At 33.7% G+C, this 26,983-nt stretch overlaps 3 protein-coding genes across 5 annotated transcripts; 1 reads left to right on the plus strand and 2 right to left on the minus strand.

Annotated features, from left to right (window-relative positions):
• Positions 1–5,129: 5,129 nt before the first annotated feature.
• On the plus strand, positions 5,130–5,885 carry LOC108212100 (uncharacterized). Its single transcript, XM_017383831.2, has one exon. It carries the CDS (start codon positions 5,130–5,132, stop codon positions 5,883–5,885), a length of 756 nt encoding a protein of 251 aa, XP_017239320.1.
• Positions 5,886–6,264: 379 nt separating this feature from the next.
• On the minus strand, positions 6,265–10,487 carry LOC108214622 (IAA-amino acid hydrolase ILR1-like 7). The gene is made up of 5 exons (XM_017386723.2): positions 9,998–10,487; positions 8,633–8,758; positions 8,194–8,508; positions 7,863–7,991; positions 6,265–6,907 (listed from the first exon to the last, which is right to left on the minus strand). The coding sequence occupies exons 1-5, from the start codon at positions 10,361–10,363 to the stop codon at positions 6,527–6,529; spliced, it is 1,317 nt and encodes a 438-aa protein (XP_017242212.1). The 5' UTR covers positions 10,364–10,487; the 3' UTR covers positions 6,265–6,526.
• Positions 10,488–10,602: 115 nt separating this feature from the next.
• LOC108214621 (IAA-amino acid hydrolase ILR1-like 3) lies at positions 10,603–14,950 on the minus strand. Of its 3 annotated transcripts, none has more exons than XM_017386721.2 (7): positions 14,813–14,950; positions 14,054–14,115; positions 13,046–13,426; positions 12,159–12,284; positions 11,771–12,085; positions 11,499–11,627; positions 10,603–11,152 (listed from the first exon to the last, which is right to left on the minus strand). In XM_017386721.2, exons 3-7 carry the CDS (start codon positions 13,415–13,417, stop codon positions 10,772–10,774), a joined length of 1,323 nt encoding a protein of 440 aa, XP_017242210.1. In that variant the 5' UTR covers positions 13,418–13,426; positions 14,054–14,115; positions 14,813–14,950; the 3' UTR covers positions 10,603–10,771. The 3 variants fall into 3 exon arrangements, with proteins under 3 accessions (XP_017242210.1, XP_017242209.1, XP_063945547.1); XM_017386720.2 differs by having other exon boundaries at positions 13,046–13,493; XM_064089477.1 differs by lacking the exon at positions 14,813–14,950 and having other exon boundaries at positions 13,046–13,493; positions 14,054–14,207.
• Positions 14,951–26,983: the final 12,033 nt, after the last annotated feature.

Genomic DNA, 26,983 nt, shown 5'->3' on the forward strand with positions numbered 1-26,983 from the left:
CATCCAACTGAATACACCTTAAATTGATAGGAGCAAATTAGAGATTTTTAGTCAAATTAAAAATGTACTCAATCAATAAATCGGTAAGATATTTTTTAAAATTTAATAAAAAAATAATCGTTAATTTTTAAATAAATCAGAGATATCTAGAAAAATGTCTAAACTATTTTCAGACTTCAAACAATGTATATTCCATTTCGATATATGGAGCTAAATACACTACTTTATTTTTTTGACATAATAATACACTACATGTTACCAAGTTCAAGTATAATATTTCTAGTGTGAAATTCAAAGAAAATTGATATTACAGATTTTCCCTTCTTAGAAAAGAGAACTGTTGCCAAACAGTTTATATTCGAAAATAAAAAACAAAAAATCTACCCAGGTCTAACACCTTTTTGTTGCTGTGTATAAATGATGTAGGGAGTTTTCATCAATGAATATTTACTGTTGAGTTACACAATGTATAGAGTAAATCCCTGCAGGTTCATGTGCAAAGTTATGATAAAATGGTTTCTGAGATTTATCCAATAGTGCCTAGAGAGCTTTGACAAATATATGTGCATAGTCTGTTGTTCTTGACAAATATATGTGCGATTGTTCAGCTTCCAAGCAACGAGGTCGTGGACCAGGTATCAACAATATGATAAATTCTCAAGAACCTCTCCTTGCTCCTCGCAAAGCGCCATTAGTTGGTAATTTTTTTAAGGTTAGTATGAAGGATCATGTACACTGCCAAATTTCACGGTGTTTATATCATCTACCGCTCTAGACGCACAAGTAGAGGTCAAGTGTTGAAAAACTGTTGGCACTGAAATTTGCGACGAAACTGGCAACACAAACAAAAATATTACAGGAACAGAAGAAGGTGTCATTTACCTCTACGCAGTATTATACTCAAATTATACCATATAACTAAAAAAAAATTTCACTTCTCCTTTTCATTTGCAGCTTATGTGACTTATCCGTATACTAATGGTGGAACTCACGTGTCTCCGAACACTTCCGGTTAGTAGTCTATCATTCTTTTATCTTATATGATCCGATACTAATTTCAATCATCATGTTCACTTAAGAGTGTAGGACTCCAAGTAGCACTCTAACGTTCCGGGGATCAATGATGAGGAGAAGCAATTCTCTTCGCAAAGCATGAAGATTTATGCACCTCACAACATGTCTGAATCTCCAGGTTCTCCTTTCACCTCAACCTGGTGTTTTGACACGACTACATGAATCAGGTACTAAAAGCATCAACATTCCATGTGTACGCAGTAGACAGAAGCACATCCTGTTGTCAACAGCCATTTTCTTCTTCAAGTGTTATGGTTCATAATCATCACTCTGGTATGCAGGTCATTTTTATTTTGAAATTGGTCACCTAAAATCCAGTTTGTAATAGATATGATACTTTAGTAATTAAATATGCACCATGGTATATTCTCGATAGAAGTTAGCTAAAATACAAGATAAATTCACTGATACCAGAAGTTAGCTCTGTTCTCAGCAGGAAAATTGAACATGGCTTCTGCATTGTTCCGGGGTATTGCAGCTTGGCTGGGAGTTTAATTTGCTAGGGGTATTACCTTCTTTATTTTACAACGATATTTCAGTGAGCACTGCTTTTTAGTAATTTTCCGGTTCTTTTTATTTTTTTTGTAAGACTTTCTTTATTGTTTTATGACATTTAACTTTGGTATTATCTAATAAATAGATGTTCCATTGTTTTCTTCTTCGACTTTGGAGAAGACATCAGTACTACTTGGAAGACATCAGCACAATCAAATTGTTATTGGTTTTTGTTGATCATCATTTACGGATGTTGTATTTCATAGAACAGAGAATTGTGTTTTTATTTTCTAGGTGTGGTCAGTACTCCTTACTGGCGGGTATCCGACTTCAAGCCTGGATAGACTACTGACCTGTATGTTCTGTTTTTTGTTTTTTCTTAATTCTGTTTCAGAGAAAAATGTGATATTAATCACTACAAATAAGTTTTTATCCGGTATTTCAAATCATTTATCTTGTTTAACAAGATCTAGATTTCAATTTAATTTGAAACTGATAATAATCTTCTCTTCTCCAAATTTCTTGAATCTTATTGCCGTCCACAGGTTGGTATTCTCCTATCCTCATGATCGGTTACTATTGTTTCGATTGATTATTACACAATATCTCTTTAAATAAAAATTATAGTTTTGTTCATTCTGATTAAGCACAGGTAGCTATATTCTGAGTAATTCGGTCAACATGATTTCATTCTGCAGGCAGATGCATAAGTAGGTATCGTCTTATACTCCCAACTCATCAATTTCATTTTTTTATGGTGCAAATAACCATTCCAATATAGAATTTTAACTTGAACATTATCCTACAACCTTTAGACAACGTTTGTTCTGGACAAAGTCAAATGTATTCTGTAGTACTTTACTTTGACCACATCAGGTTTCGGTCACACAAGGTCCTCATCTTCATCTTGATCAAGGGTTCAGAGGAAAAGAGGTGCAGATGAAGAGCAAAAATACTTTTGCAGCTCCAAGGAATGTCAGGCCACTTAGTTATACTAGCAACATCAACACAAAACTTGATGTGGTCGGGGAAGTTGCAGACGAGCAGCTGAAATCTAATGACAAGTTTAGAAAAATGTTGTTGACAAAATGAAAGAAGAGAGAAGTAATACCATAATGATGGTCGTGTAATTCCTCTGGATTGAGCTATACAAGATTGCTTGGAGTAGATATTAGCAGTTTGACCTCAGTATTCCTAGATTAGCTTTGCACGAAGACATTCTGTTACGTGTGTTAATGTTATCTGATTATATGGTGCATCTCACTAATGTTACATGAAGGTGATTGCCTAATGGAACCAACAAAGACAGAAAATCTTCTAATTATAGAAATTCATATGGATGAATGGATTTGCTTGGTCCAGACCCACACCATTGATATGAATGTCAGTGACTTTTTTCTGGGTAACATTGATATGAATGTCAGTGACTTTTTTCTGGGTAAGCTATCAGAATTTTATTATTATCTCGGAAAATCTTAAGTGGCTGCATCAGCAATAACTTGATCTGATGACAGTAAAAGAACCTGAATGACTAAATATAAAGTAGCTACTGCCACTTAGCAAAAGAGAAAAATAGATCGAGACATGGAGAAAGAGAGCTATATTATTTCATTTAAAATAAAATTGAGCTTGTAATTTACTTTTTTTTGGTCAGGGAGTTTGTAATTTATTTGATATCATCATTTAAGAGAATATTTGTATTAATTCTATTAATTGTATATTGTAATTTTATTCAGTCCAAAAAAGTGATTTTTCAAGTGTGGTAGAATGTTTGAGCTTTTCTTTGAATAGACATGTAGATAAATAAAATAATGCTTAATAGAATTTTATAAAAATTAATTTCTTTTTTCAATGTTTCACATGAAAATAATTATTATTTTTGATAAAATAATATTTTGATGACGTATATAATATTTATTCATATTAATAATAAAATAGTAATTTAGTAATTTAATTTGACCCATGTCATTTATAAATAAAATAAATTTAAGTAATAGAAAATTTATAATTGATTAAATAAAATATTTAGAAATTTTATAAAAATATTCTCTTAACATATATATAGGGTTTTGGTGTAACTAATTTCCAAAACAATAACAACAAAACAACAGAACAACAAAACAATATAAAAAATATATAACAACAAAACAACAAAACAATTAAAAAGAAAAAAAAAAGCAAAATCTTAATGGATGCACCTAGAGCACGCTAAGCGCGGGCAAAAATACCTAGTATAAAGAATGCATCAACATACAAAAGAAAAAAAAAATAATCATTTTTATACCTGATAAACTGATGATGCAAACGTCGAGAATCGAAACTAATCAGTTGATGTACTGATAATGTATCAGAGATTTTTTGAATAATCAGAGATTTTTTTTTGACAGAAAAACTGATATATTAAGAACGTATTTCTACTGTTGTAGGTAAAACATCTCGCGCCGCTCGCCATATTAAGTTAACAACCTTCCCTGGTAATTCCATTCTCCAAATCCTTCTCCAGAAAGCTTTCTCAGTACATTCAGCTTCTCCCTGAATACATCGATAAGAGCATCTCCAAGGGTGTTATGTATATTTGTTAGCTATAATATGATATATAGATAATCATCTAAAATTATAGCTAAGAGGTTCTAAGTTCACTCCAATGGTGTTATGTATAATTATATTATCTAAAATTATACATAATACCTTTAGAGGTTTTACAAATGTAGCTACCCCAATTTTTTTTTTTTTTTTGACTAATATGGCTTATAAGCCTTACAATTGAGTATCTGTTCTTAGACAATCTCGAAGTGAGCCAGAGTCGAACCCAGAACCTGGGCCAACAGAGGATAAGCCCTTAACCACCGGGCTATCCAATCGTGCTCTAGCTACCCCAATTTTAGTTATCTATATTTTTTTGCTAAGGGGTAATGGTTGGAGACTAGAATTTTTACCTATTATCTAAAATGTGCGACATAGATGCCACATAAACACTTTTACCTAAGAGGTCTAATGCCTTGGAGTTGCTCTAACAACTTTTAACCGAAAATTCACCCTTATCATCTAGTATCCAATACCAGGAATCACTTCTGCTGCGTATAGGAATAGGAATCTGCTTTATTAGCCTCTTGTCACGATCATTACACAAATCATTCAACACATCTTCGTCCCATTTACTCCCATGCTCATCCATCAGATTTCACCTTTGTATATTGTAACTCCTCTGGCATTGTGGTCGTTAAATTCTCATTTTCGAAACAGGGCAACCAAGGATCTTTCCACACCATTGTATCGTCTCCATTTCCAATTCGTCTACGGGTTCCTTTCTTTATCACTTCTTGTGCTTCCAGTATACTACGCCAAACATAGCTCGGGTTACTACCCATTTTCGCACCAAGAAAATCAGAGTTTGGGTAATACCTTGCTTTCATTAACTTAGTAACCAAAGGATTACTATTGTTAATCAGACGCAGAGTAAGCACGTGAATGTAGATACAAGATGTGGTTGGTGCCAAATAAATTCAGAAACTGCAGTTCATGTGTTGTTTGAGTGTACATTTGCAAAAGAAATCTGGGAGATGCTACGACTTCAGAACGTTATTCACACAGAAGAAGGGGACTCAGTGTTGTGTGTGTTGAAGAGAGCGCTACAATCTGCAAGCAAAGAACAAGGTCTGCTAATAGGACTGTTATGCTGGTGCTTATGGTTTCGCCGGAACAAATGGGTGTGGGAAAGAAATAATATGTCAACATTTGGCATAAAATCACTGGCTGTAAACATGTTGACAGATTGGAGAAAGGCGTTGGAGCAAGGGGAGCGACGTACAGGAGGAGTACAGGTGCAGCAACGACAATGGTCTAAACCACCCGCTGGTTGGCTAAAGGTTAATATCGATGCTTCTTGCAGGCAAGGGAATGAATGGATAGGCGCAGGGTGTGTGGTCAGAGATGAGGAAGGTAGGTTTGTTCGTGCACGAACTACAGTAGTCAGAGGACGGGCATATGCAAGGGAAGCCGAAGCTTTGAGCCTCAAAGAAGCATTATCCTGGATGAAAACGTGGAGGCACAACAAGTGCATTTTTGAGTCAGACTCTAAGGTACTGATAGATGCAATTCGAGCTGGCCAAGGCAAGTCAATTTTTGACACTCATGTGGAGGATTGTAGGGAATTACTTAAACACTTTGAGGATGTGTTAGTTGTCTTTGTAAATCGATCTGCGAATAGTGTAGCCCATGAGTTAACAAAGGCTGCTTATTCTATGTCAGGTCCTCAGGAATGGTTATACGCTGCTCCTGAATTTATTATCTGTAACCTTGCCCTAGAGGCGATTTGATTAATGCAAGTACGACTATTTCAAAAAAAAAAAGAACGTATTTCATCCATCATCCAACAGAATAGAGATTTTTTTTTGACAGGAAAGCTGATATATTAAGAACGTAAATCATCCATCATCCAACAGAATACACCTTAAATTGATAGGAGCAAATTAGAGATTTTTAGTCAAATTAAAAATGTACTCAATCAATAAATCGGTAAGATATTTTTTAAAATTTAATAAAAAATTAATCGTTAATTTTTAAATAAATCAGAGATATCTAGAAAAATGTCTAAACTATTTTCAGACTTCAAACAATGTATATTCCATTTCGATATATGGAGCTAAATACACTACTTTATTTTTTTGACATAATAGTACACTACATGTTACCAAGTTCAAGTATAATATTTCTAGTGTGAAATTCAAAGAAAATTGATATTACAGATTTTCCCTTCTTAGAAAAGAGAACTGTTGCCAAACAGTTTATATTCTAAAATAAAAAACAAAAAATCTACCCAGGTCTAATACCTTTTTGTTGCTGTGTATAAATGATGTAGGGAGTTTTCATCAATGAATATTTACTGTTGAGTTACACAATGTATAGAGTAAATCCCTGCAGGTTCATGTGCAAAGTTATGATAAAATGGTTTCGGTGCCTAGAGAGCTTTGACAGCATGGTCATCCAAGTAAGAGATTGCAACAATGGCGTGCAGAGCTGCTCCTATAGGCAGGACATCCTCATCAAGTACAAATTTCGGAGAATGGAGTGGCTTATCTGAGTTGAGAGTCTCATTTCTTATACCAACAAAGAAAAATGCAGCTGGCATCTTTTGAGAAAAGAAGCTGAAATCTTCCGCTGCCATAGTCATAGAAACCTCGTGCACTTTACTTTTTCCAAGCAAAATTTCGCCCACCCTCTTTGCATGTCCGTACAGACCTTCATCGTTAATTGTAGGAGGGTAAAATCTTACGCTACCACCGCTCATAAAATCTACCACTCCAGTACATCTGTGTACAGCTGCTTGTGCCTCAATTACCTGTTCAATAGCAGAAGTGTGGTGAGTGTGGTGTGGTTCAATCACAGATGAGAATGCAGTAGAATGTCTCATTTATTAGAGCAATATGCATAATTAGTAGATATAAGACCACGAGTTCGTCCCAAAAGAATATTATATAATCATTCACAAGCAACTTGCGAGATAAGAATTTGTGCCTTCCCAATAAGAGATGTCATGCTAACCACTAGTTGCAAACACAAATTTTATGAGGAAATTTTAGCAGATGAATTAATAGGTGAGGAGCAAGAAATTCAGGAAAAGAAAATTTGTGTACAGTAAAAAACCATAAAAGGCATGGCATACGGTGACTTAAAGTACACGAATCCATGGCCTAATAGGTTGCCCAAAAGCCATTCATGCAAACATTTGAATCTTGCAGTACGAGCTGGTAACTATTTTTCTTTTTAATTTTAAGTGTGAATGACAACTGACAATTGCCAAGATAACATCAGCATGAAGCGACTAACTTTCCCTTGCCTTCATACAGAGATGTTCAACACATTTAAGGTAAGTTTTTCACTTGTATATGAGCTTTCTTCCTACTCAAGAGTGCGAGAATTTGTGATAAGTGTTTCCTTACTTCTAGCAAACTTTCTAGCTTTTGCTTAGTGATTCCTCCCAGAGTTCGCTTCTAGGCTCTAGTAACCTTTCTGCAAGTTTTTCACCAATTTCAAGGCAATCAAACAGTGATATAGAGTTTGTAGGTTTAGAATCCTAATTTTCCGATTGTTCATAACAGGATGCATTATAAGCATCAAGGAAGGAACGCTGCTCATAATCATGCAGGTGGGAGCTAGATAGCTCACTTATTCTGGTTTGATATATCTAATTTTTCTGTGTTTAGATATTCAAAATTGATGTTTCAAATATATAATTATACAAACATCTAGGGAATAAAACATTGTTATATAATATATTTTAAACAATATTGTACCTCTTTGATTCTTTGTTGAAGGAAGAGTAAACCTTCTAATGTTGTGCTACGATAGGAGCCACCAAATCTCACTTTCTCGGGGATTACATTTCCAGTGTTTCCACCTTCCATGAAAGTGACTGAGACAACCTAAATAAGGGTTACATTCATTAAATGGTATCAGAAAAAAATATTACTCAAGTGCAGATGCACATAATTATGTAACAGTCTCATTATAGCCTCCAATAACTAGTTTTATTTTCATCGACTCTGTCACCCTCATCTAAGGGAACATGAAAGAAAATGCAAATGACTAAATCCATGTAAAATTGCGAAAATTTTAACAAAGTACCCGGGCCTCCAGAGGATCTGTCTCTCGTGAAACAATCTGTTGGAGTGCAATGATTGACAAGGCAGCGGCCAGCGTTGGATCTATAGTTTCGTGGGGTGCAGCTGCATGTCCGCCAATCCCCTGAATTACAGCAGAAAACCTGGCTGAGCCAGCAAGAAGGGGACCAGGTTTTGAACCAATTGTACCAGTGGGCAAATCTGGCCAAACATGCAATCCAAATATGGCCTGTAATTTGTCCACATTACTCTCTTGTAGCATATGATAAGCACCGGCACGGCCCTCTTCCCCAGGTTGGAAGACAAGATTAACAGTTCCCTTCAGTATAATTACAAACAATAGTGTCATCAAACAAAAATATGAGAGATCATATACGAACTACAAGTTCTGCTTCTGAAATCATGACTTGTCCTTGATGACATAAGTTGGACCTTAAGCTTACCTTTAACTCAGCTCTTCTGTCATTAAGTAGTTTAGCAGCTCCAAGCAGCATTGTAACATGTGCATCATGTCCACAAGCATGCATTTTACCATTAATTTTGCTTTTGTGTTCCCATTCCACCAATTCCTTTCAAATGCAAATATTGCTACATAAGTAAATTAACTTTCTTTCTGAAGAGCGCTATGAAAGGCGCCAGAACAAGAAGCAAAAGAAATATGTAAAATCTTTCTGATTACTCATATTGTTATCACTTTTTTAGGATTCAGTCAACCATGTTCGGTAGAAATGAACTCTTGGAGGGGTAGTTCTCCCCGCTTTCTCTGACTATTATGCACACTTATCTCTGGACAGAAAGTGCCACATATAGAAGGGAATGCTTTTTGAGTAATGTAATTAAAGTTTTTGATTTAGGTTACAGCTTAATATTTCATCATATGCTTCCAAAGTTGCTGCTATCTATAATTTAACTAATACAAGGTATGACCAACTTTTAAAGATTATAAGCAATTTCTATCTACAGAATTAAGTTATATATTTCAAGGTTAGTATCCGTAATAGTTCTTACATTCTCAAACTTCCCACAATGTTAGTAACAACTTTCAACATATTTGGTTTTGGACCATCATCCTTCAAATTTCAAATAGGTGTATCGACACAGATTTGGTTTAAAGACCATCATCCTGCAACTTTCATATATTCATATACACTCATTTCTAGCCACAGCTACAGGATATATTCGTCAGGTACCAAAGAACCAACTCTCACATACAGTACAATAGTACATAACTTTTCAAATAAGTACAAATTAAAAAATTCTACCGGCTTCTAACTTTACCGAGAAATATAGGTTCAACTAAGTTTGTGATAAATCATTTGCACAGTTTACACTGAGATATACAGACAATCCAAAATTAAATTTTAAACTGAAATATTTTAGCGCCAACTATTCAGAACCTCACTCCTTTTTGACACGCATTTTAGAAGACATCATAATCCAGCTACATAAATTATATATTTTTTTGGAATAAAATTTTATGCAAGAAAAGAAATTGAAATTAAATTGTAAAATTATATTTTTTTTCCGAGAAACAATATCATATTTTATATACCAATAATAAAGAGCACCATAATATAGGAATAAAATGTGGTACACATGGATATTTTCTGGTAGAAAATGCTAGCCATCCCAAAAATTGTTAAATGTATGATTAGTTCCGGTCATACTAAGCATCACGGACCTGTACCACGTCGTTTGGAAAAAAATTTGAAACAAAATTTGGGATTCACGGAGTATTCTTTTTCTTACAAGACATGTAAACAGAAGAGGGCATCATGTCAAATAGTGCTATGTAAGCAAAAAAAAACCTGAATAGGAAGGGCATCCATGTCAGCTCGAAGAGAGAAGAAAGGGGGCCCACCAGAGCCAATAGAAGCTATGAGCCCTGTCTTGGCAACTGGCCAATTGTAGTCAACTCCAATCGAGTCAAGCTCCGATCTGATGAGTTGACTCGTCTCATGTTCTTCAAAAGAAAGCTCTGGGTACTCATGCAACCTCCTCCTTACCCTTTTTAGCCACCCGAAGAAGTTCTCGTTTTTGGCCGAGTCAAGAAGCTGCTGACTCACTAACCCAATCTCCGATTCTGACTCGGTAGCACCAACCCATGAATTTGATTCCGACAGAGACACTGTCAGCAACAACAGTAGATAACACAACAGCCTTGGCTTCCGCATGATGGAGTTCCAAGTTCCAACTCCAAGTGAATGTGTCTTTTGACTCTTTTCTCTTAGAATTATCAGGATCTTTTCTCTTTTTCTTATCTTATTAATATTTTACTTTGTGTCAATAAACTAAAAAATTTAAGACGATGGATGTTTGGCCGACTTTTAATTCCACCTTCTAGGCTTAGGCTTATAAGTCATTACAGTTGCTGTAAAAAACTTTTAAATTATTAATCTAATTATTATAGTAATTTTGTTTCTCTTCGAAATGATTTAATTTATTTAAATGATATCTCGTAAATCCAACAATCTTTTCGCACATGAGATTCCAATTCTTTCTATCTTCAGGTATACACTACTTGGTTCTCATTCTGCTTTTTCTTTACACCATTCTTACTAGTTGATACATCTGTCTAACTTCTAAGATTTTGATTGCCTCCCAACATGAGCATCCAAGTAAGCCATTGCAACTGCAGCATGGAGAGCTGCTCCAATGGGAAGTACATCCTCGTCTATAATCAAGCGAGGCGTGTGCAGACCACCAGATTTTAAGGTTTCATTCTGTATCCCGATGTCAAAAAAGGCACCTGCCATCTTCTGGGTATAGAAGCTGAAATCTTCTGCCCCCATACTCCCTGTAACCAGATGCACATTGGTTTCTCCAAGCAAATGTTCTCCGACACTCTTTGCATGTTCATACATCTGTTCGTCATTAACTGTCACCGGATAAGGCCTCATTGTTTCCAACATGAAGTCCACAACAGCAGTACACTGATGCACAGAGGCTTGCATCTCTATAATCTGTCGGGAACAAGTTTATATTAGTACTACCTAAACACATATAACGCGATCATGGGTGCCTAGCTAGGAATTGCTCAACCAGAACTTGATAGACCAAACAATATTAATTATAGCCCATGTTTATCTCTCCTACTCTTGCTATATTTTTTAGTATGAAGAATTAGATTGAAGAAATATTTAGTCTTGATGTCGGATATGTAATTTCAGAACTGTTGCTAAAATGATTCGTACCGGCTTCTTTCTTTTTCTTTTTATGGCTAGGATTGAAGTATGGAACTGTTGTAAATCTGGAGTACACATTTTATTTATTACATGTACTGTGTCTTTCTAGTTTTCAAAGAATTACCTCTCTGATTCTTAGCTGAGCATAGGCAAAACCATCAGTACTCATGCTTCGATATGTTCCTCCAAATTTCACAATCTCCGGTATCACATTTCCTGCTTGACCACCATCAATGAACCCAACAGAGACCACCTATATGCAAAATAAAAATCAGTACCGTTAGACTTAGTCAACAAAGCAAGATATTAGTAAGTTCACACACACACACACACACACACATATATATATATATAATTCACGGAATGTATTGCTATCTGCTATGAAAGGATAGATACCATGGCCTCCAATGGATCAGTTTGGCGAGAGACTATCTGTTGAAGTGCAAGGATAGCCATAGATGCAGCCAGAACTGGATCTTTAGTTCTGTGGGGGCTTGCTGCATGCCCACCTTCTCCTCTAATACTGGCTATGAACCTGCCGGCGCCGGCCAAAAACGGACCGGGCCTGGAACCAATTGTGCCAGTAGGCATGGATGGGTCAATATGTAAGCCAAAAATTGCCTGAGACCCATCTAAAGCACCTTCTTTTATCATATGGTAAGCTCCACCACGGCCCTCTTCAGCAGGTTGAAATACCAGTTTCACCGAGCCCTTAAATAATTTATGAGCAATAAAACTTACCGAAAATCATCCAAGTGTCAAATGATTATATAATAATGTTTACCTTTAATTTATCTTGTTTGAGTTGGAGCAACTTGGCTGCACCTAGCAACATTGTTGTGTGAGCATCATGCCCACAAGCATGCATTCTGCCATCAATTTTACTCTTATGCTCCCACTCAACTAATTCCTGGACTTGTCAACAAAAACAAAAACAACTAATTCCTGGAGTAAATGTAAGATTTGTTTTATAAAACTAACAAGAAACAATTGGACTAAAAAAGAAACAGAAATGCAGACCCTTTTCAATTTCACAAGAGTAAAAAAAATTTTAAAATTGCCGGCATTATCACATGACTGAAACTAGGAAGAAGAGAGAAGATGCATGATCTTCTTATTATTTGTTAATAATCATATTCCTCCACTACTAAAGCACAACTAACATTAACCACATAGACATGCTATACTCTCTTTCACAAGATTCCTCTTTAATATGTACGTTACAATGAATTTGGAGATTAGAAAGGATCGATCTTGATAAGTTATGGTTTATGAGTACAATTCTCAGTAAAAGGTAAACTATCCAGAGCTTAGGCACGATCCACTCTGTTACCCACCTCAAACCCTGGGTAAGAGGAACACCAAAATCAACCAATCTCCACTGCCATCCTCATAATCAAGACCTTGGCATAATGTGACTTCAAAGACTGGAAACTGACAAAATGACAATGGACCCAATTGACCTAAGCAAGCTTTTTACCAAACGGCCATACTTTTCTTTTATCATCATGCTTTCTAATTTTTCTAGCATTTCATAAGTATTAGTAATTGTGTTGATTAACATGCATCGAAAGCATTGGCTTACTGCTTACACCCCAGTGTCTTCCCCTTATACATGTGAAGTCACGACTCACGAACATGTATGCATATTTATTTTGTAGAGAAGAAGACCTGAATAGGAAGAGCATCCATGTCAGCTCGAAGAGAGAAGATAGGGGGTTTCCCAGAGCCTATAGAAGCAACCACTCCCGTTTTGGCCACTGGCCAGGTGTATTGAATTCCAAGAGAATCAAGTTCTGATCTGATTAGCTGACTCGTTTTGTACTCTTCAAATGCAAGCTCTGGGTACTCATGTATCCTCCTTCGAATCCTTTTCAACCATCCAAAGAAGTCTTCTTCTTTTGCCAGTACTAGCAATTGCTTACTCAGTAACCCAATATCCAATTCTAAACTATCCGTGTCTGCGACACCCCATGAATTGAATGTTGTGATAATCAATAGCAGCATAACCATGTAATAACCTAAAGGGAAGAATCTCTTCATGCATATGTGCTGCGGAAATTTCATTTGATCAACTTCTTATCAAGAATTGAGTAATTTGTGTTCACAAATACATCAGCTGGAAATGGAGGAAATTAAACACCGTTATATGTGGAAATCTCTAATGTCAATTTAAGATAATACACATACATGCAAAGTTGCATATAACAGATGTTACAGACTGTATATTGGATATCCATCAATTCACTGAACAGCCAATTTTTTCAGCTCTCTAAAGTCAACCCTTTTTTTGAAGTTCATATTTTTGAATGTTTAACATCATCTGATCATCAATCAACAGTAGTAAGAAGATACAGACTTGTGAGGCTTGATTTGAATCAACAATCAAGAGCTTAAGAGAACAGAACACTGTTTATGAAATTATTAGTATAAATAAAAATTTATCATTATGTGAAAAGTACCCTCCTAAAAATCTACATTTGTAACTTAGTTTCCTTCCACAATTCAGAAACTAAAAAATGCAATATGGCACAACTTCAGTAAAATTCTGGTTTTGCCTCCGAATATATGATAAACCAGACACCTTCATATTCTAATAAACACACAATATAGCAACTAGAACTAAAAAACCAAAACATCACGAGAATATATCCATAGCGGGAAGATATACTAATATACCAGAAGGCTTTTGCTCAACAAATCAGGCCACCCTTGATCCGGTGATGTTGGTCAATTGGCTGCTGCTTATTAGAAAGTACAGTATCAGAAACCAACCCAGCAGAGGATATTAACAGATATACAATATATTTATTATTACAATGTAGAAGAAAATATATTAGGTGAGATGTATTATACGATTATAGTAACTGGTCATCACTTATGGTTTTGTTGTCACGTACACACGTTGACATTGATAGTTTGTTCTGTTGTGAAATATTAAGAGGGTTAAATCACATCACATCTTTTGTTATCTCATCAACCTGCCGGACTCTGCTTATTCTAAAAAAAAAAAAAAAAAACCCTACTGCACATTAAAATATATGATATCTCCTATAGTCGGACTCAACTAAATATATAATTTATTATTATTATTAACTAATTGAGATTTTATTGCACAAGAATTGAACCATTGATTTCGACTAATTTTATCCAACTCAATTACAGATGTTCCACCATGTAGCAGATAAACAAGGGACTCCTCTCTTTTTGATAAATTTAGCAGCTATAGTTGTCGTTAATAAAACAAAGTAAAGTTAAATTAGTGGATTATAAGCCTTACTCTCAGCTAGAATTCCCTGGAAGCAAGATTATCTAATGTATCCTCTCTTTCACAATTAATCAAACAAGTGGTGTGGAAGTTAACAACATACTTATAAGCTATGAAACTACCCAAAATATATACAAACTACATACATACGCGAGATCTTGTTGGCATACCTGAATTCAACATATCCAGGTAACTCAAATAGCTCATGGTAGACCTTCCGACACAACACAACATGATCATGTTTCCTGGCAACCGTGTCAGGAAAGAGCGTTAGATCTATATTTCAAGTGCTCGGTTCAATTTGTTTTTAAACAGTTTTTCTGGTGTGTGTCCATGGGCACATGTTAAGCACAAATTCTCATGAAAATGGCTTCATTTGATTGGTAGTATTCTCATGAAAGTTAGTGATTATTGTGTGTCCATGGACACCCCATAAAAAATTCATTTTTTAAAATATCCGCGTCTCTAAACCCTTAAAATATAGTCAAACGACCCCTGTCCTGACACACTATTAGAGAACAAGACCCAACCTAATAAAGTAAGATATATATATATATATATATATATATATATATATATATATATATATCAATAAATCAGAGTAAGATTATTGAAATATACCATTTTTGACCGATTTAAGTAAATTTTATCTAATGTATTCCGGTTAGCTAATGATTTTGAGACAATATATGCTCTCAAACTGTATTAAATAACAACATCTGGGTCGGTTAAAATTGATTATCTAATTTGAATGTGAAATTTGTTGAATTTTTAAGTGAATGATTCGATGATATTGACGGGTATTACTTAACTATATTCTAAAATAATATGTTATTCATATTTGAAATTATTATGAATAGTAAAATATATAATTTAAATATGATAACAAGTAGGTAATATAGATTTTTTTAAGATTTCTTATGTTCAACGAATATAGTCAGACAACAATGGTAGGTTGACTATACTTATACAAGAAAATATAAAATTTAAACTAAGTTTGTTTACGTACGTAACATAATTTTTATATTTTCTCTTTGTAATATTATATATTACTCCCTCCGTTTCAAATTACATGTTCACTTTAAAAAAATCGCATAGTTTAAAAAAAGTGGATGTGAGAAAAAAGTGGTGCATTAGGTCATTAATTGAACATAATATGTGGTGTATGGTTGATCTTGGAAATATAAATTAGTAATATGTGAAGGAGAGTTGATCTTGGAAATATAAATTAGTAATATGTGAAGGAGAGTTGATCTTGGAAATATAAATTTACATTGAAAGTTGAAGTGGACAAAAATTTTGAAACAATTTTTTTTTCTAAAGTGGACATGTATTTTGAAACGGAGGGAGTAATAATTTTTAGCCGAAGTTAAAATCTGCCATCAGAGGAGAGAAAGAGAATCGTAGGACGAGAAGCAGCAATGTTTTAAATTCTTACAACTGTAAATATGACTTATGTTATGGAGTTACAATTACTAGCCAGTGCTTCTTTTTTTTTTGAAGAAAAGAAAATAATTCATTAAATAATAGCCATACGGCATCTACAAGAATGATCGAATCGAACAAACATAGAAAAAATTAACATGTCTGTCTTCATAGCCAAGATGAGACAAATAAGCGATGTTGAAATTGACGATGGTACATGTATAGATCGTTGCTCTGTGTTCACCATCTTTTTCAAAAACTCCGTTTGAGCTATCAACCACAAATGCAATTCCCGAAAGCTTTTATCGATGAATCCAAACCAACTCTCACAAAAGAGGAGAGAAAATCACACACTCTCACCAGGGAGAGAAATCAAACTATAATTAAAATAAACTAGAGAAAATCCAACTAAAAACTAAAGCAATTAGATCTGCACCACGACACGTAAAAGATAATCGATCCACCCACAAATCCAAAAAACCCTCTGGAAGCGAATAAGAACGAAAATCGAAAGTTCCGGTGATATAGATCTAAGAAACTTTCCCTCTTGAAGAAGGAGATTTATTATGAAAATCAATGGAAGAAGCAAGAACAATAGAATTAGCAATCAAACGGAAAGTTTTGGGGCTTTCCAACGGAAAATCGATGGAAGCCCCGTCGAGAATGAAACGAGGGAGGCGGCTAGAGAGAAGAGAGAAAAAGAAATTTATTAATTTAATTACCAGCCATTGCTGTTTTCAACATTAACACTTCCTGAGACCACCACGGCACATGCAGCGGCATAAAAGCAGTAAATGCACAGTTCCTGAAAAGTTCATCCAATTAAAGACAAGACCAGAAATCAACAGTTTCTTTATCACCTTCATTCTAACAGTCCTGATTGCTATATTATGAGCCACAAAATTAGATTTCTCTTGATTTCAATCTTCTCACTAGGCCTTATTCCTGAACCTAATAGTACAAATTTCACAATCTGTAGTTTTCGTTTAATTCAAATCCAACAGAGCTTACCACACTGCGCATAGAAAAAGTGTATAGATTCTTAAACAAGTTAAATATCACATAACTCTAGAGGTTAATATGATGTTATCACGTTAATCAATTTCCATAGTGACTTTATAAAAAAAATTAATTATATATGTTATCGTTTAACAAGAAATAAAGAAACGTCAATATCCAAAACCAAACAAACAATGCCTAGTGTATCTTACTCGTCGAGTAATATTTCATTTTAGGTCAAAAATATACCTTGCCGATAATTGTCGAATCCGATATTAGAACACGTATCCACTTTTATACATTTATGAGTAAGAATCAAACAAATTCTAAAAAATAGAAACAACAATAAAGATAAAACGACCATAACCGGTAACCATCAATATGCGATGGCTTAACAGGTGTTTCCTTGTTAAGAATAATGCAATGGCGGATCTAGAACGGGGCACCATATAAATAATGATATCATAAAAGAACATAAATTTTTTATAGAGCCAAAAATTTATCTTAATTTAAATTATTTGTTTAAAACTTCCTTTTATTTGTTTTAGTGAGATATTTTTGACTTATAAACTATGTATTAAATAAATTAAATGATCCTTAATTTTTCAAAAATATATATATTTGTGGGATACTCAATATTATATGAGGGCATATCATATAAAATACAACTAGCTAAAAATAAAAAATATAACAAAAATACTAATAAATATTTTTATAGCGGGGGCACGTGACCCCATAGGCCTGAACGTGCGTCCGCCTCTGGAATAATGCCGGAAGTTCTCTCATCAGGCACGAAGTCCATTCACCTTTCACTTCCAATTTGTTAATGAAGCATGAGTGAGATTCTGCGCGCAGAGCCTTTCTGGATACGATTATCAGGTGGGTAGATAAACCCGCAATCTTGTTAACCAGAAGCTTGGATTTAAAATTGCCATGTATTCTGCAATCTTGTTGTCGGTGTGCAAGTCCAGTGTCATTTTTGAGCAGCTGCTGCAACTTGCTTGCTTGGAACAAAACTGTTTGTTACAGTTGGCTAATCCAACTAACTCTTGTCCAAATATTCTGACACATAGGTGGTGTTTGGCAGGCAAATATAAGCTGACTTCTGGGCTTATAAGTTATAAGCACTTATTTGTACCGTTTGTGTAAAAAGTAGAGAAGCACTTAAAAAAAGTTAGCATTACTAGCTTTTGTTTCAGGACTTATGCTTATTTGCCAAACAGTTCAATCACTTATAAGTCTTAACCTGCTTCTGACTTCTACTTCACTTTTTTATTTTAAGCAAAAAGCACTTATTTTAAGCTCCCCCATTTGGCCCCATAGTAATTCAAATAAGTACGAATTTTATGTACGATAAAATCTGAGGTCTAAATCAGTTAAAAACCCCGTAGAAGTTTTCAAAAGATCCATTTTTATCAATAAATTTCTACAACACAACTATATAATCAAAAACGTTGGGATAAAACTCGGATCCGGCTCAAAGACATAAATTCTAAAGGGCCATGTATGTTTCGAGAATATCTAATTTCAATCCAAATTTAAAGACTCGATCTGCACCTACTAATTAAAAACCATTAAGAATCTGATATAATATGACCATACCTAAGTATTGTCCATCTCTGCTCCCGTTGTCAACCATTAGTAACCATAATTAAACTTGAGCTTTAAAGCCACCATGTTCTCTCTCTACTTGTAATATAAATTTGAGCCTTATATCATGGCATGTTCACAACTTCCTCGCCTCCCAGCTTTTCACAACTTCTTCAAGGTACACATGACTTGTTTATTTATATATAATTCCATATTTAACTCTGAATATTTCTGTTGTCATACACACATTTTTGTGTTTGGTCTAATCCATAGGTGAGAATTGGAAAGAAAGTCACGATGAGCCGAAAAAATGGGAACGGACAAAAACTGGACTTGAAGCTGAACCTGTCACCGCCAACACGCAACACACGGGCAGCTACACCTAGCCGTTCAACCGTGTCGCCTGCAACACCGCCAATCTCGTGTGTGTCGTCAGAGGCCAACCAAGAGGATGTTGGCGATCCCCGGGACTCGAGTAGCCCCGAAGCATCATCTTCTTCTATGGTGCTGGCAGGATGCCCCAGGTGCCTCATGTACATTATGCTGTCGGAGGAAGATCCCAGGTGCCCTAAATGTGGAAGCACCGTCTTGCTTGATGTCCTCCAAGATCATAACTCCTCTGCCACCACCAAGAATGCAGGGAACTGAAATAGGCTGCTCTAGCTCTACTATTTCATGCTAGGACTGTATTATCGATATCACTTCATTTTGTAATCCTAGATATTCTACTTCTTCGCGGATGTTAATTTTTGTTTCTGACAGTATTTGTGCTCTGTTTGCTATTGCCGCAACAACAACTTTCGGCTAAAAATCAACTGAAAATTTGTCAAACAAATCCAAAATCAGTTTTTTCAAACAACTTTCGGCTAAAAAATTATTTTTTAAAAATCACGTTACCAAATATGCTTTTCTAACTTTTGCGAAAAGTTATTACAACTGCACTGTCAAATCTTATCAAAAAAATTTTACTTTAGTATAATAATCTAATATATATAAATATCAAAAAAATTACCAAATAATTATTCAATTTCTATAACCACTTTTTCTAATCACAATAATCTTTAACCACTCGAGGCACAAAAGTTTTCTGTATAGTGTATACATGCATATTTGGGCATGCAACACGTACAACTACAAGGCTCGAATTAATCTTGAGAAAAGTGCACTTTGTGTACCTGTATTATGGCATATACAGCACTTGCAATACTAGAGTTCCAAATCCTACACCCGTGGTACTGGACTATCTAATTTTATGCAGTGAGTGTACCACCGTCAGTTTAACACTGACGCCGTGAGATTAATTAGGGTAGCTTTGGAAATTATTATCTCTCAAAACCTCAAGAAAAACACTACTCTCTCTCTAGAAAATTAAGAGAGACACATCTCTCTCTCTCCCCCCTTACAGTGAACCATGATTTCTTGCTTACACACTGCCAGTATCTCACCCTCTCTCAAATTCTTGAAATGAACACAATAATGCCTCTAATTCCTCTCTTCGTTCTCACTTATTTTCACATTTTTACTGCATTTGCCCACAACCTAACTTCAATTTCACATACAAAACTCAATGAACCCCCATCAAAATCTCAAATTTAACTGGCCCAGATGCTCAGATTACACGACCCCTAACTCTAATCACCGGAAAAGCTACAATTTCCAGCCCAAACAAGACTTTCAAGTTCTGTACAAATGATGAATATAGAGTATATTTAGGCATTTGGTACGCTTCTATACCGAGCAAATCGTGAGTCTCCGACTCCGGTTGAAAATTTAGCAGCGGCGAGTTTGGTATATTCCAGTGACGAAAGTTTGGAAATTATTGATACTTCTTTGAAGTTACCGGAAAATGTTGTGCGTAGAAGTGATAATGTGCTTAATGGTACTAATGTGAAGCTTTTAGAGCAGGGTAATTTGGTGATTTTGTCGTATAAGGGTGAAATTGTGTGGAACAGTTTTGATTATCCGGCGTCTTTTTGTCTGCTTTGGGTGTTTGTTGTTTAAATGACTTAAATAATCATGACTTAAACTATTTAATCTCACGGCGTCAGTGTTAAACTGACGGTGGTACACTCACTGCATAAAATTAGATAGTCCAGTACCTTGGGTGTAGGATTTGAAACTACAATATTGCAAGTGTTGTATAGACCATAATACATGTACACAAAGTGCACTTTTCTCATTAATCTTCAATCTTGTGCAATTACAAGTAAGATTATGATCCGTTCATTCTTAGCTGTAAGGCCTGAGGTATCTGTACGAGTGTTCATCAAAATCATGTGCCGGATACAACTCACCAAATTTAAGTCCTGCCTGAACCTGGTTCAGTGGTTGCCAGTTTTGGATTATAAATGAAAACTTGAATTGCTGAACCGGACAATTTACCAGAGGTGTAAACTGTACATACACATGCAAGAGTCCTTCCAATGAATTTTTTTACAATTTTATTTTTACCACTGATTATTCAACCTCTCTCTAATATGTCAAAATCAAAAATAATTATTTATTTCACAAGATTATTATCGAGTTACCCGGGCTATCTAAGTTTATAAAAGGGTTAAATATCAAAGTGGTCACTGAAGTGGAGGTCAAATATTACTTTGCTCATTAATTTTATCAGGGTCTCATTTCAATCATTAAAGTCACAATAAATATCAATCAAGTACATCCAAATTTTAGTTCAAGGAGTAAAAATATTATTTAGAGAGTTTGACACATTATTTTTGAATACTATCACAACCAACTAAAAGGTTATGACTTCTAGCCTTTATGACAATATATTCAGATTTTATCAATTTTATTTAGTATTTATTTGTAATTAAAATAAAAAAATATTAATATAATAAAAAATAAATAGTAAATAAAATTTAAAAAATCTAAATATATTATCATAAATAATAGAAGTCATAACCTTTTATTTGGTTTTGGTAGTATTAAAAAATAATGTGTCAAACTCTCTATATAATATTTTTACTCCTTGAACTAAAATTTGGAGGTACTTGATTGATATTTATTGTGACTTTAATGATTGAAATGAGACCCCGATAAGATTAATGAGCAAAGTGATATATGACCTCCACTTCAGTGATCACTTTGATATTTAACCCGTTTATAAAAGGACTACTTTGAATAGTGAATAAGAACGTGCTAGGATTGAGAGACCATAAAAACAAATGAATGCAAGAGTAATTGAGACGGTTGAGAGAGGGGAGGTTTTATTATTTATTTACGTCAGGTGATAAATACAAATTTATTTCTAACTTGTTCGATTCATCACCATTTTCAACGTTATATTTTAAAGTTTGCTCTTGTCTCACTTTAATGTCATCCTCAATTTGGGTAATCATTTTAAGTCTCTTTACTCTCCCCCTCCATGTTCTTCATTTTCTTCACTTGAATTCATTCAATGTTCATTCAATCTCCTTGCTTTTAACTCCCCACACATTCACCAAAATATTCATATTATCAATTACCCGATGTTGCTATTTAAGTTGACAAATTCAATATTAGGTGAAAATTTGGAATTAGGTGCATGTACGCTCAACAGATAAAATCAACGTTAGATGAAAATTTTGGAATTAGGTATATCTACGTTCAACAAATATCGAAATTAAGACGGTTTAGCCAGTTCCTGTTACTCTATCTAGCTAGCATATGTGATTAATGTTTCCTGATTAGTCACACTAATATTTAACAGACTAACAGTGTAAATGAGAGAGATGGAGCCGTGGAGGAGTAATATAGCTGAACTTAGTTCTTCTGCTAGGATGACAGAAAAGTATATTCTATCTAGATATTAATATTTCCTCTATTTTAAAATATATGTCCATCTTATTTTAATTTAATGGAGTGAATTTGCATTTTGTCAAAAAAAAAATATATGTCCATCCTAGCAAAAAAAATTTATTTTAAATAGTTGTCCACTTCAATTTCAACTTTCAATGTAAATTTAATTATATACTCAAAATCAACAAATATTTTTAATTTATATTTTCAAGATCAACCATATACCACATATCATGTTCAATTAATCACCTAATACTACTCTTTTTACTCAAAATTCACTTTTTTAAAATTATGTGATTTTTAGAAAATGGACATGTAATTTGAAACGGAGGGAGCAATAAATAAATAATAATTTATCGATTATAATAATCTTATTGATATATTTTATCTAGATTTTAATAAAATAACAATAATCTATAAATCAATATACTTATATAAAGGAGAAGCGAGGGGCGTGTAGGTGGCGCCTCTCACATCGCTCCGTTCTATTTTTTTAATTTTCTGGAATTTTTGGATGAAAAATATCACAAATTAGAACTATCTTTTTTATTTTCGGATACATTAGAAGCAAGTTTTAGAATCTGATTTTGTTTCAGATTATTTATGGAATACTACTTTTTTTAGTTTCGAATATATTGGAAGTAAATTTCTGAATCTGATTTTGTTTCAGATTATTTATGGAATGTAGTAGCTTAAAAGTTTTAATCTGATTTTATTTAAGATTATTTAATTATGGGAAAGAGTAGCACACAAGTCTCTCTGCACCTATAAATACCCCTATAAGTTGTAGGTTTTAGATCATCTAAACGCAACCTCCTTTCTCTCAATACCACAACCCTAACTCTGTCTCTGGTGATATATAGTTCTCTTGCTCGATTTCTAATTTTGTGGTGCCGTTCTTCTGTAACGATAAGTGAAAGCTGCTTATACGGTATTAGAAAATAAAGGTTGTTGCAAGCAAAGGTAGTTATAAACCGCTATGTGAGACTCGACAAATCCAAATAGGGGATAATAATATAGTTATAACATGATATTGATAGATGATATCAATAAATTAACTATTAGTGATGTATGTTTGTTCGTTGTTCTTTATAATATTTGTTTTTTTCATTGGATATGTTTATTTTTATTAATTTTTATATGATTTACTTTGTATACAGAAAAATATTATTCACTGAATCTGATTTTGTTTCAGATTATTTATGGAATGTAGTAGCTTAAAAGTTTTAATCTGATTTTATTTAAGATTATTTAATTATGGGAAAGAGTAGCACACAAGTCTCTCTGCACCTATAAATACCCCTATAAGTTGTAGGTTTTAGATCATCTAAACACAACCTCCTTTCTCTCAATACCACAACCCTAACTCTGTCTCTGGTGATATATAGTTCTCTTGCTCGATTTCTAATTTTGTGGTGCCGTTCTTCTGTAACGATAAGTGAAAGCTGCTTATACGGTATTAGAAAATAAAGGTTGTTGCAAGCAAAGGTAGTTATAAACCGCTATGTGAGACTCGACAAATCCAAATAGGGGATAATAATATAGTTATAACATGATATTGATAGATGATATCAATAAATTAACTATTAGTGATGTATGTTTGTTCGTTGTTCTTTATAATATTTGTTTTTTTCATTGGATATGTTTATTTTTATTAATTTTTATATGATTTACTTTGTATACAGAAAAATATTATTCATGCATTATAGACCGCTATACAAGGAAAATCCTTATATCAAGGAGAAGCGAGGGGTGTGTAGGTGACGACTCTTAAATCGCTCCGTTCTATTTTTCTAATTTTCTGGAATTTTTGGATGAAAAATATTAAATTAAAAATTGGTCCGTTATATAGTATTAAAAAAATAAAGGTTGTTACAAGTAAGGGTAGTTATAAACCGCTATCTCACGGATTTAAGTTAGATGTTTTTGTGCACAATCAATCCAAAAAAATTGGAGGAAGGTGATGATGTAAGAACATGATTACTTTTCAAAAAAAAACACAAATAAAATTAAGACCCGTTGTTCTTTAAATTGTTAATTACATGTAAAAATTTATTTTCATTTTTCACCATGAATTATAATCCAATTTTGCAATTTTATATATTAGTATTGGTATTACATCAAGATTTTTATAATATAAAATTTATTTTATCCTACAAATATTAATTTTGAATCACTAATATACTTTTTATAGGCAGCCACAAAATTATTGCATCTTACAAATGTTAATATTAAATAATTAGTATAATTTTTATAGGCCGCCGCAACGCGCGGTTTCTCAACTAGTTTTAATAATTTGCAAGTAAGTTTGATTTTATTCGAAGCCATGGGGATTTGAGTAAAATAGGATAAAGTCAATATAAGGTCTTTGTATTCAAGCAAAATCTTTCAAAATATCGTGGATTATAATTAAATTACTAGAAATATATAATATACTGAACAATCTTATGAAATAGTTATAAAGTCAAAAAATAACTTTTGAATATTGTTAGATTTTATAGATAGTAAATAATCTAAAATAAATATCACTAAACTTTTAAGTATTTAAAACTGATTAATTATTATTTTAATATTTATAAAAATGTAAAATAATATCCCGTGATTTCAAAACATTTTTTAAAATACAAGCTAAATCTACTGAATTCCAAGAATGAAAAAGATCCATAAGAATTCAACTAGAATGCAACTCTAAAACATCTCCAATGTCCTCCTAGTTGTTTCTTAAATATAATATAAAATATTCAGCTTTAAATAAATTAATATATTTATAAGAGTGTCAACTCCAACAATAATTTTCAGGTTCAATTTCATTTATATTTTATTAATATGTGAATTAAAAAAAGAAAAAAGAGAAAATGGGTGGATGAACAAAAAAATAAACCTTTTTACTGATAATCGTAAAAACAGGGAGAGGGGTCGACTCTTCAACATATAAAAAGGCTCTAATATCATACTCCCGAGTTTTTAAAAAAAGATCGGAATGGACGATGAAAACAAATTACAAAAAGGTTAAATATCAAAGTTGTCACTCAAGTGGAGGTCATATATCACTTTGCTCACTAATTTTAATGAGGTCTCATTTCAATTATTAAAGTCACAATAAATATTAATTAAGTATCTCCAAATCATAGTTCAAGGAGTAAACAAATTATTTATATATTTTGACACATTATTTTAATTGGTTGTGGTAGTTATCAAAAGTAATGTGTCAAACTCTATGCATAATTTTTTACTCTTTGAACTGAAATTTGGAGGTACTTGATTGATATCTATTATGACTTTAATGATTGAAATGAGACTCTGTTAAGATTAGTGAGCAAATTGATTTATGATCTTCACTTTAGTGACCACTTTGATATTTAACCCAATTACAAAATGGGTACTCATAATTGTGCTCCTAAAATTTTTATAGATACAAAAGCAAAAGAAATGTGAAGTAAATTCATTGGAATTTTATCCCAAAACTCTTTATTTGAAAAATGGGATGAAAAGAAAAGGAATGGGGTGTGAAAGAATTAAAAAAATATTCACATTAATTAAAATTAAAATTATTTTAAATAGAAACATAAAATTGTAACCAATAATTCATTAAATATTTTTCTTCCAACTCTCACACACTGAAAAAATTGGTTTTCTCCTTAATTTTTAGGAAAATGCTAAGTACCCCAAATTTTGTTCCCAAAATTTTTTCCCAAATCTATGTGGCAAGTTGTGATTGGTTATAATTATACTAATAAATAATGGACCCCCTGTATGCACATAAACCACCCAACCAAATTCCGCCATGTGTTTGCCACGTCATTTGGGAAAATAATTTGGGGACAAATTTTGGGGTCCCTAGCATTGCTCTAATTTTTAAACTCCGGAGCACCTAACGTCCATTCCACTTACTTTCCTTTGCTTTCCGTTCATTAAAAACTCAGAGGCAAGATTTAAGAAACTCTTGCAGCTCTATTTGAATCAGAACTTTTTATTTTTCTACAGAACTGATATTCAAAGCCTCTCGCGGATACTCTGAGTCATAAGCTGCAGAGCACAGTAGCAATCAGGTCTCTTAAGAAGACTGTGGATGATTAAGGATCGCAATCTCCTCCTCATGCAGGAAGAAGGCATTTCAATGTGAGGTGTATGAGATGAAGTCCAGTTCATATGGTAGTAAATTTGCTCTAGTTACAATAATGGTGGGCTATTCGTACTTCTTTCTAACATCAAAGAATTATTGATCGTAATAATGAAAATATTTGGTTTTTATAGTTGAATGCATCTGGTCAGACATTTGCCTGAAGAGGTTACATGAAATAAAAGTTTGAATTGGGGACTTGAAGATATTGCTGTGGCTCCAACTAACAACCTGACGGGAAAGGTAAGGGGACCGCTGAGGAATCCTAACAAACTAGGAACACCCTCTACACTCTACACTCGTACACAAAATTCATTGTGTTCAGTGATTATTAAAGGAAAAACAATCCAAGGGCCAAACCCTGCGGTTTCATTGTTTTGCAGAACCTTGATGCAAGCTAGCACATGATAAAATGGTGGTGGCA

This window comes from Daucus carota, chromosome 3 (genome assembly GCF_001625215.2).
Source record: "Daucus carota subsp. sativus chromosome 3, DH1 v3.0, whole genome shotgun sequence".
NCBI classification, from domain to species: Eukaryota; Viridiplantae; Streptophyta; class Magnoliopsida; order Apiales; family Apiaceae; genus Daucus; species Daucus carota.

What these genes read in the sequence shown, in the direction of transcription:
- LOC108212100 (XM_017383831.2), top strand. Translation starts at nt 5,130, where the DNA reads ATGCTACGACTTCAGAACGTTATTCACACAGAAGAAGGGGACTCAGTG.
- LOC108214622 (XM_017386723.2), bottom strand. Translation starts at nt 10,363, where the DNA reads ATGCGGAAGCCAAGGCTGTTGTGTTATCTACTGTTGTTGCTGACAGTG. An exon ending in ACAGAAGAGCTGAGTTAAAG is followed by an intron (nt 8,509 to 8,632) that starts GTAAGCTTAAGG and finishes ATTATACTGAAG; the next exon opens with GGAACTGTTAATCTTGTCTT. An exon ending in CAGATCCTCTGGAGGCCCGG is followed by an intron (nt 7,992 to 8,193) that starts GTACTTTGTTAA and finishes ACCCTTATTTAG; the next exon opens with GTTGTCTCAGTCACTTTCAT.
- LOC108214621 (XM_017386720.2), bottom strand. Translation starts at nt 13,441, where the DNA reads ATGAAATTTCCGCAGCACATATGCATGAAGAGATTCTTCCCTTTAGGT. An exon ending in TGGATGCTCTTCCTATTCAG is followed by an intron (nt 12,285 to 13,045) that starts GTCTTCTTCTCT and finishes TGACAAGTCCAG; the next exon opens with GAATTAGTTGAGTGGGAGCA. An exon ending in TCAAACAAGATAAATTAAAG is followed by an intron (nt 12,086 to 12,158) that starts GTAAACATTATT and finishes AAATTATTTAAG; the next exon opens with GGCTCGGTGAAACTGGTATT.